Source organism: Cricetulus griseus, chromosome 2 (assembly GCF_003668045.3).
Source record: "Cricetulus griseus strain 17A/GY chromosome 2, alternate assembly CriGri-PICRH-1.0, whole genome shotgun sequence".
NCBI lineage: Eukaryota > Metazoa > Chordata > Mammalia > Rodentia > Cricetidae > Cricetulus > Cricetulus griseus.
Genome location: NC_048595.1, coordinates 98,100,691 through 98,111,518, shown reverse-complemented (window position 1 = coordinate 98,111,518; position 10,828 = coordinate 98,100,691). Strand labels below are relative to the sequence as shown.

At 40.9% G+C, this 10,828-nt stretch overlaps 1 protein-coding gene and 1 long non-coding RNA gene across 3 annotated transcripts in view; one reads left to right on the top strand and one right to left on the bottom strand.

Moving 5' to 3' along the window:
• Dcaf10 (DDB1 and CUL4 associated factor 10) overlaps positions 1-10,828 on the top strand; it is a 41,544-nt gene continuing 30,716 nt past the window's right edge. The window contains exons 1-2 of one of the 2 annotated variants that reach the window (XM_027403176.2): positions 1-634; positions 7,603-7,716. In XM_027403176.2, coding sequence (XP_027258977.1) covers positions 84-634; positions 7,603-7,716 — 665 coding nt within the window. In that variant the 5' untranslated portion in view covers positions 1-83. The remainder of the gene's footprint in view (positions 635-7,602; positions 7,717-10,828) is intronic. The other variant, XM_027403174.2, reaches the window with a different exon arrangement.
• Positions 5,333-7,260, bottom strand: LOC107980021. Its single transcript, XR_003482884.2, has 2 exons — positions 7,205-7,260; positions 5,333-5,648 (listed from the first exon to the last, which is right to left on the bottom strand). It is a non-coding gene; the product is annotated as an uncharacterized LOC107980021 (long non-coding RNA).

Sequence of the window (10,828 nt, the reverse complement as noted above, 5' to 3'; positions counted from 1 at the left end):
CCCGGAAGTGGCGGCTGGAGCGGGAGCGCTGAGTTGTCGGGCGGCGGGACAGCGGCCCGGAATAGGGGGCGGGGGCGTTGGTCATGTTTCCCTTCGGGCCCCACAGCCCGGGCGGGGACGGGGCGGCTGGAGCTGAGGAGCGGCCGCCTCTCGGAGGGCCGGCGGCAGCTTCCAGACCGCCCTCTCCAGCTCCGCGGCCGGCGCCTCCAAGGCAGGGAGCTGACGCGGCCCCTCCCCCGCCGGCAGCCCGGAGCCCTCGCCTCCCGGGCGGCCCCGCACTGTCCCCGGCCGAGTGCGCCGGAGAGCTCGCGGCCCCCGGAGCTCTGGAGTTGTCCGCTGCTGCAGCGCAGGCAGAGCTGTCACCGTCCTCCTCGCCGCGCAGGCGCTCGAGGCCAGACTGCAGGGCAGGCAACCGGAGCCGGCAGGGCCTCAGCGCGGGCCTCAGCGGCCCTGGCGCCAGACTGTTCGGCTGGCTGAGAGAACGAAGCCTCGGCCGCGGGCTGTTCGTGGACCCGGCGCGGGACAATTTCCGCACGATGACTAACCTGTATGGTTCCATCCACCCCGCAGACTCCGTGTACCTCAGCACCCGCACCCACGGTGCTGTCTTCAACCTCGAGTATTCGCCCGACGGGTAAGCAAGCGCCTGCGCCTCAGCTGGCTCCCTCGGTTCAGGGCGGCTTGTGGCCGTGCCCCTGGTACTTTCAGAAGCACTTTGTCTGTCGCCTATGAGCTCCGTGCTGGCCTTCTGAGGTAGGCAGGCCCAGTGCTTCCCTTCGGGGTCCTGGAGGCTCGGTGAAAGAGAAATGCCTTAAGCCATCGCTGCACGTCTGCCAGAGCCGGTCCACAAGTAGGACTTTCTGGTACGCAGTAGGTGCTCACTAAATGTCCTTTAAATAATGCCCACCGTTTCGCTGTTTTCCTCGGTTGGCCCTTCTCTGAGCTGAGCTTGTGTTAAAATGTTCAAAGAGGAAGCTCGCAGCATCTTTGGACTTTGTGCCAGATCCTGCCTTGAGAAGACATTCGGAAGCTCTAGAAAGATACTAAGACACTGCAGAAATACGTTTCTCAGTATTTGGGCCATTTGTGGGATAGGCTAATGCTTGGGTTAAGGAATGCAGCTTTTGTTTTGCTTTGTTTTGTTTTTGACTGACATTTGTTTACTCTTGGTTTACTTCAAGCTATAGGAAAATTTCAAAACTAACCGGTGTCTAATACTTTATCTCGTGAGTGCACAAGTTCAACAAGCAGAGGAAAAACACTGCTCATGGTTTTACCTCAAATGACATAATAGCATCCTTATCACATCGGGCCTCAGGGTTGCTAGTCTTTGCTTCGTTAATTCATTCATTCATTCATTCATTCATTCATTCATTCATTCATTCCCCCATTAACCAGATGCTCCTGGAACACTTAATAGGTTGCAAATGCATGGATAGCAGTGGTTCGTAAAACTATTTAATGACATTCCTTTTACCGAGCCTGGCTCTATTAGTTCAATTGGATATGAGATTCCAAGTAATGCACAGTGTACACCAGCAAACTGAGATAAAGGCGTAAAGCCCGCAGAGCTCGGTTACCCTGAAAAAGTGACACCTAGATCAAGATTAGAAAAAACATTGCAGGAGATAAACGAATCAAGACTGCTGGGTAAAGAATAGATGTATTTCGTAAGAATGTGAACTCATGCTGAAGGGCAATATTAGCATATAATGTTAAAGGAAATGGAAATAGGGCTGGAGAGATGGTTCAGGGGTTAAGAGCACTGGCTACTCTTCCAGAGGACCTGGGTTCAATTCCCAGCAGCCACATGGTGGCTCACAACCATCTATAATGAGATTTGGTGTAAACATGCCAGAACACTGTATACATAATAAATCTTAAAAAAAAAAGAGCCCCTAATGCAATTCCCACCCTTGGACCATTAAAAAAAAAAAGAAATGGAAATAATGAAACAAAAAAAAATTTATAGCGAGAAAGACCTAGAATATGCTGAGAAAGAAGCATTGGAACACAGTTACTGAGCAAGTAAAACCTGTTGTGGCTCATTGACCTCAGTGCTTCTTTCTAATTATACCTGGTACTAGAATCTCTAGTTATGGTAGTTGGCTGGATTATTATCAGTGGGTGCATACCTGAATTCAAAAGCAAACTTTATTTAGCTGAAGCTTATTCATGGAAACTTCTTCTTTTATATACTATTCTTAAAGCGTCTTCCTCTCCCCCAAATACTGTCTGTGCTTCTCTTTTCTGTAGCTCAACCCCTCTTTTACCAAACCCTATACTTTCAAGATTTAAGAAGTACTGTGTTACTAGGTGTGGTGGTGCACACCTGTAATCCCAGCACTCAGGAGGCAGAGGCAGGTGGATCTCTGAGTCTAAGGACAGTCAGGGCTACACAGAGAAACCCTGTTGGGGGGGGGGGGATGTAGTAGTTGTGCCAATTCTCTGGAGGTAGAATTTTTAAATAGGAAATGGTGATTCTAGAATTATGAAAAATTTAATTCAAATTGCCAGGACTGTTAGAATGAGGTCTATATTACGTATAGTTCTTATTTGAATAAGACTTCATTCTCGCAGGGAAATTTATTTATTTTTCTGTTCATCTATCTATCTATCTATCTATCTATCTATCTATCTAGATCTCTAGTCTCTCATAGTAGCACTGGTTGCCTTGATACTCACTTTGTAAACCAGGCAGGTCTTGAAGTCACAGAGATCCACTTCCCTCTGCCTTCCAAGTGCTAGCACTAAAGGAATCACATATTCATACAGGTTTCTGTGCATTCCATGACTTACATGTGAAGGCACTTGTATGGAGGTCAGAGGACAACCTGTAGGAGTCATTCTTTTCTTCCACCATGTGGGTCCCAGGGATGGAACTCGGATCTCAGCCTTGGTGGATCTCTACCCATGCAGTCATCTCTCCAGCCCCAGAGCTTTTTTTTTTTTTTTTTTTAAGATTTTATTTATTTATTATGTCTTCTGCCTGCATGCCAGCAGAGGGCACCAGATCTCATTCAAGGTGGTTGTGAGCCACCATGTGGTTGCTGGGAATTGAACTCAGGACCTCTGGAAGAACAGTCAGTGCTCTTAACCGCTGAGCCATCCCTCCAGCACCCCCCCCCCCCAAGCATTTTCAAAAAGTAATTATTCTGGTACTCAGCCCATGAAGTGGACAGCAAGTCAGGGTACTTGCTATGCAAGCCTGGTGATCTGAGTTCTGATCCCTGGCAGGTAAAAGGAGAGAAAAAGTTGTCTTCTGCCCTACACATGCACCCATAAATCACACACACACAATAATAACTTTAATAAGTATTACAATTTGAAGAAAGCAAAGAATAGACAATTTCCTTCCAAACTAGTAGAAAAAAAGGCATGTAACAAGGGAAAAGATTACAAAAAGAGGTGAGAAGATGTGGCTCAGTGGGTAAACTGAGGACCTAATTTTTGCACCCCTAGCACCCACATAGAGGCTAGATGTGGTGTCTCCCAGCTCTAACCCAGCACCTTGTAGAAAGAGAGAGGCTGATCCCTGAGCTCACTGGCCATCCATTGTAGTGCAAACATTGAACTCCATGTTCAGAGAGAAACTCTGCCTCAAAAAAATGGAGAGGCAGAGAGATGGCTCAGTAGTTAAGTGCACCTGCTGGTCTTGCAGGGGACCTGAGTCCCAGCACCCCACAAGGCAGCTCACAACTGTCTGTAACTCCAGTTCCAGGGGATCCATCATGTACATATGTAGCACACATACATACATACAGGCAAAACACAAAATAAGATAGAGAGCAATAGAGGAAGGTACTTAATGGCAGCCTGTGGTCTACACATACACACACACATGCAAGCTTATCCACATATGAACAGACATGAAAAGGTAAAAAAAAGGACAGAAGAAAAAAAGCTGTTGATATTGTTCAGTAGTACAAAGCACTTGCTTTACCAAAACAAAAACACAAAACACAAAACAAAAACCACTTGCATAGCATGTGGGTTTAATCCCAGTACCCTCTCACATGGATGAAGTATAATAGATAAAAAGCACAAAGAATAGCTGAAAATAAATCCAAATGTTAAAGTATATTTATTAAAGTATAATAAATATAAATGTTCTAATGAAAAAGCAAAAAAATTGTTCCAGCTACCAGGAGTCTGAGGGCAGGAGGACTAATTGGGCCCATTGGTTTGAAACAGGCTTAGACAATATACCAAGACCCTATTTCAAAGGGATGGGCAAAGATTGTTGGATTACAGGGAGAAATAATTAAAAGGGTATAGAAATACAAATATAAATACATATATAAATTCTAAAACTACTGGTAAACTATATTAAAAGAATAAAAACCGGGCGTTGGTGGCGCACGCCTTTAATCCCAGCACTTGGGAGGCAGAGGCAGGCAGATCTCTGTGAGTTCAAGGCCAGCCTCGTCTCCAGAGCAAGTGCCAGGATAGGCTCCAAAGCTCACAGACAAACCCTGTCTCGAAAAACAAAAAAAAAAAAAGGAGAATAAGATAGATTTGAAGGAAAAAAATTACCAAAGTGACTAAGTTACAATATAATGGTGAGAACTCAGCTCAACCTAGAAGCTTAAATGGGTATTTAAATAAAAATTAAACAAGTATTAGATTTAAATTATAAACATCAGGCTAGAGAGATGGTTCAGAGGTTAAGAGCACTGACTGCTCTGCCAGAGGTCCTGAGTTCAGTTCTCAGCAACCACATAGTGGCTCACAGCCATTTGTAATGAGAATCTGGCACTTAATATGGAAATGAACTTTTTAAAAAAATTTATTTTATGTATATGGTACTCTATCTGAAGGTACACCTGCATGCCAGAAGAGGACATCAGATCCCATTATTGATGGCTATGAGCCATTATGTGGTTGCTTGGAATTGAACTCAGGACCTCTAGAAAAGCTGCCATTGCTCTTAACCATTGAGCTGTCTCTCCAGGCCCCCCCACCAACTTTTATTTATATATGTGTGAGGGTTTTTTTGTTTGTTTGTTTGTTTTGATTTACGATAGATGTTTACTATTTGGCTGAGACTGTCCCTGAACTCACTATGTATTCCAGGCTGAACTTGAACTTGGGGTAATCCACCTGCTTCAACTTCCTGAGTGCTGGAATTACAAGCATGCACTACCATGCTCAGCTTCCAAAATGTATTTAAATGAAAAAAGTTAGTTGTAAACAAATGTGTATGAGAAAACTTAGGGTAGGGGAGGAGATTAAAACCAAATCATGCATTTCTTCATCAATTTCTATAAAATGTGCTGAAAGGGGAGTGACTTATACACTACCAGGCTAATTAGATAAAATCAGACATACAACTCTTTTATGGCTTTTTAGTTTTGTCTTATCTTTTATGCACAGCCAGCCTTTCATGAACTGACATTCCACAGACACTCCGAGAACCTTGTAGCCCAGCTTGTGGAAGTCCTCAACATAGTTCCTAAAAGTGATGATCTCCATGGGTCACATGAAAGTGAAGTCCAGCGGGTAGAAAAAGAGTACTCTGTACTTCTTTCCCTCTGTAGTTCAAAAGCTTGACTTCATTGAAGGTGCAGTCCACCACCATAGGTCTGTGCCATCAGGGCCCGTCTTCCTAATATGTGATGTATTCCTGGAGGCTATGACTGCATGAGCTGGACAGGATACAGAGAACAGAGATCTCTGATGACAACTCTTATAAAAGAAAGTATTTAATTTGGGCTTGCTTCAGTTTCAGAGGTTTAGTCCATTATCATCATGGGAGGGAGAAGGAGCTGAGAGGTCTACATCTGGATTCACAGGCAGCAGGAAGAGAGTCACTGGACTCAAAACCCACCCCAAGTGACATACATACTCTAACAAGGTCACACTTACTCCAACAAGGCCACACCTCCTAAGTGTGCTAACTCCCTATGAACCTAGGGGCCTGGGGAGGGGGCAGGATATTCTTTCTTTCCTTTCTTCCTTCCTTCCTTTATTCCTTTCTTTCTTTCTCTCTTCCTTTCTTCCTTTCTCTTTTTCTTTCATTAGTCCTTCCTTCCTTCTTTCCCTTCTTTTTTATTTTGTTTTTTCGAGACAGGGTTTCTCCTGGAACTCACTCTAGAACAGGCTGGGGCCTTGAATTCACAGAGATCTGCCTGCCCTTGCCTTCCAAGTGCTGGGATTAAAGGTGTGTACCACCACTATCCATCACAGCTATTCTTAATTCAAACCACCACACTGCCCTTTTGTTAACAGCTGAAAAGTAATTTCCCATTATTCATGACTTCACTTTGCAGTTACCTCTAATCAGTTATAGTACACAAAGGGCATATGAAAAATTCCAGAAATAACTCATGTGTTTTACATTTCATGCCATTCTTCATAGTTTGATGAAATCTATTATCATTCTACTCTGTCCCACCTGGGACATAAGTCATCCCCTTTTACTGTAGCCATACTGTGCAAGAACACATTGCTAGTCACCTAGTAGCTCTCCATTACCAAATCAACTCAGGTTCATGGTGCTTGTGTGTAAGCAACTGTTATTCTGGGTAGTCAGACCTACAAAGCACAAAAGTAGTGGTACTGACAGTTGGACTATGCCAGAGAGCAACCATAGAGTTCATCCTGCAGTTGAAAAGATTGGAAATTCTCCACTTGACAATGAGAAAAAAACAAAACAAAAAACCATACAAGACTAATATCAGCGGGATAATATGCTTTGAAAGCAAGCATACTTGTATAACTTGTACCACAGTATAGTTATAACTGTTATGCTTGATTATACTTGTTAATCTTTACTGAGTCTAATTTGTAAATAAACTTTCTCATTAGTAGGTATAGGAGGGAGATGTATGTGTAGGATTCCTTACTACTTGGAGTTTCAGATACCTGCTTGGGGATTGAGATGTTTCCCTCACGAATAGGAGGACAGTTATGATGTTCCATGGTTTATAAAATATTCATTCTCATGTATATTTAGGTTGCTTTCAATTTCTCCTTTTTACAGTGAAGTGTTATGATAAATCTTTCTGCCAAAAGCCGCCTGAGCCCCACCACCACGTGTGAGCTTTACACAGCCGCCTGCCCGAGTTAGGCCCAAATGAATACACAGAGAGACTTGTATTAGTTACAGTGCTGCTTGGCCAATGACTAGGATTCTCATCTGTTAGCTCAGTCTCAATTATCATACATCTATATATTTTATAAGACTTATCTTATCGGACACCTTATTGGCATCCCTCCTAGCTGGTGGATCACGTCGTGTTGCTGGAGCAGGAGCCGAGGGGAAAGAGAGCGACACTTTTTCCTCTTCTTAAATATGAGTCTCCTTGTTATGTCACTTCCTGTCTGGAACACCACTTCTCTACTACATTTCCCAGAATCCTCTTTGACTCCTAGTCCAGCCTAACCTGCTGTCTCATTGGCCAAGCAAGTACTTTATTTATAAACATACACAGAAGTATTTCCCCCATCGGTGAAGATTATCTTTATGTGTTTCTCTGTATTTGTTAATTACTTCACTAAATTCTCAGAGAAGAATTTATCTAAATATGTATAATTATAAGTATGTGAACCACAGAGTATTAGAAAAGTAAAAAAGACAACTGTGTTCTTTCCTTTCAGGTCAGTGCTGACAGTTGCTTGTGAACAGACTGAAGTTCTGCTTTTTGACCCTATTTCTTCAAAGCACATAAAAACCCTTTCTGAAGCGCACGAAGACTGTGTGAATAATATCAGGTGAGTGTGTTGGCAAATAGTGAGCTTTCAGTGTGACTCAGAATCTGGTTTGCAAATTAGTGAAAATGTCATGCATTACCCAGTTGCAAAGCTTACCTTATAATTAAAAATTTTACTATTAATCATTTTTTGAAACTTTCTGCAATATATTGTTTACTTGCATGCAACTTTTTTCTTTCCTCTTTGTGTGTCAAGGTCATCATTATGAACCTTAGCCATGTACTATACTACTGCATTGGTTTAACATCATAGTCATACCACACCCATATCCAGAGTATTAAGAGAAAAAAAACACAGGCAGAGAAAACATATTTGTAACATCCTTGGATACTAACTCCTTCCCTATTCAATGATTTGGGAAGTAAATTATAGGTGAACAGTTTGGTGGGTTAATATTCAGTCCTTAAAATGATGATTATAAAGATTATATATATAACACCATAGACAAGTGTTTGGAATTATGTAAGTTAAAGTCATACAAATTATGCAAGTATGAAATGACAGAAGATTAAAAGATTGCTTTTAACTTCTAGCAGTAGTTTAAATTGGGTAATTTACCATTAATTTTCTATTTTCTAAGCTATATGAAATGAAATTGTGTTTCATTATTATTACTTTCAATGTTATTTAAAACAGAAAGTGAGAATTACTTGTAGTTTGGGTAGCATACTGTGTTTGCATGTAACTCCACTGATGCATACATGCAGAACCAGAGGATCGGTAGTACAGAGTTGCAGTTAGGTGCCAGAACAAATGTCAGCATCTCTGACCAGAGAGGACAGACCTGAGATTTGCAGAGGGCTGAAGCTATGGGGTCCTGGGCTTTTACTGCAGCACTGATAGCTGGTAGTTATGATCCTATCAGTTAAGACTAAAAGCACTGAGGAGTTTCCTGTGAAGTAGGACCCAGAGCCACAATCACCACATGAAGCCATTAGCTGAAATGTCTGTCTCAGTTGTGAAAAGAGGAGAAAAAGACACAGCTGTTTTGCTCGTGGGCCTGTAGGTTTTAGCTGATAAAGATACAGCCTCACGACAGAAATTGAGTCAAGATACTTGCTAGGTTAGTGACTGAATGTGTGTGTGTGTGTGTGTGTGTTATTTCCAATATTATCATGAAACTGGAGCCCTGAAATATAATTATAAACCCTGGTGATAGACGAGGGGCCCAGGTGGCCAATTAGAGGCAATTCTAAAACCCTTAAATAGGAAGGGAGAAAAAAAAGTTAACTTCTTCCACTCAAGCCTATAACTAAAATTTCAACATTCATGAAGACATCTAATATTAATACAACAAATTCAAACCATCAGAACAGGGATTTCTCTGGATGACATTAACTTTATGGAGTAAGTAGTCCAACAAAGAATTTATTTTTAAAAATAAATTTTATTTTTTTTTTGACTAGGTAATACATGCACGTGGTACAAAATTCAAAGGTACAAAAGGGTAAACAGTGAAAAGTAAGTCTATTTCCACCTCTGTCGCCTAGCCACCCAGTTTCGCTCCCCAGAGGCAACCACTATTACTAATTTGCTTTCTTTTCTGAGATAGTTTATGCATGTGCAAGCATATAAATACATACATACATACATGCATACATTCATACACATACCCCACATATACTTTTATATAAATGGTAACATTCTACACATACTATTATATGCCTGGCCTTTTTAATGGAACATATTTAGAGATCATTTCATATTAGTATCCATGGGATGATCTTTTTAACAGCTGCATAGTATTCCATTGATTGGGAGAAACTTTAAAACATTTTTAGGATGCTTAAAGAAGTAAAGAAAACTCATCATTAAAGAGAATGAAGAGTATAAAAGAGATGAAAGAAGTGGGTTTATATAGTAAAGAACTGACTAGAACACATGGAAATTAAAAACGTTGATATATAATTGTATTTTGAAGGGGAGGGTGTAGCTAGTGCTCATTGATAGGGTATTTGCTTAGCATGTGCAAGGTCCTGAGTTGGATCCCAGCAACATAAAAAGGCTTGACACTTGAAGGGTCATAGTTCCAGTTTGGGACTGGGAATGTAGCTCAGAAGTGAAGTGTGTGCTTAGCGTGTGTGAGGCCCTCAGTTCAATCGCTAGCACCAATTGGCCAATTACATGTGGAAGTATGATAAGTAAACTGACAAAGGGTTTCTTCTCAGCTGATATGAGAAGAAAATGGAGTTTATTTGGTAAGGCAAGGCCATGTACCACATTATATCAGTTTAATATAATCTAGACTGAAGAATTTTAATTAGGTGAAATGTTCACTGTAACTACTAATAGTGCAGGAAATATAATTCTGAGAGTTTTTCTTTACTTTTGCATTTGATATGTTTAAAACAAAACTAAAATTAAAGCAGTAAGCTAGGTACAGTGGCAGGTACCTATAGTCTCCGCTATTTATGAAACTGAAATAGAAAGATCACTTGCAGCCCAGAGTTCTGAGCACAGAAAACCTCATTTACAAACAGATAAGCAGTGCTAGAGATACAGCCCAGTGTCAGTGCTCACCTAGCACCTAGCATGGGTTTGATTCTCAGCATTGTATTGCAAAACAACAAAAGAACAAAACAGTTAAGACCTGTAGATAAGCACTGTCCAGTAGAAACGTAATGCTAGTCACATGTATAATTTTTATTAGTGAGTATATTACTAAAAAGAGAAGCAATATTAATTTTAACATATTTAGCCTAATATTTCCCAAATACAATAATTTCAAGATATAATCAGTACAAAATTCTTAAGATATTTTACTTCTTGTTTCTAATGTTGTCTTTAAAATTCAGTGTCTATTTTATACTTAGAACATATCTCAGTTATTTTATACTTAGAACATATCTCAGTTCACACTGTTTATATAGCCAGTGTTTGAAAGCCAATGGGCTTATAGATACTACATTTGATGATGTGGCTTTATACAGTGGCAACAACAGGTTAATGTGGGAAAGTTTTGTAGTGTGGGATGGTACAATATAATAAGACCCATATCATGTTTAGGAAGAAGACAAATATTAAGCAATTTCAGACATTTTTAGATTAGTGCATAATTAATGTGTGCATTAAAAATACACTTAAAGAAATAACTAAAATCTTATAAATACGA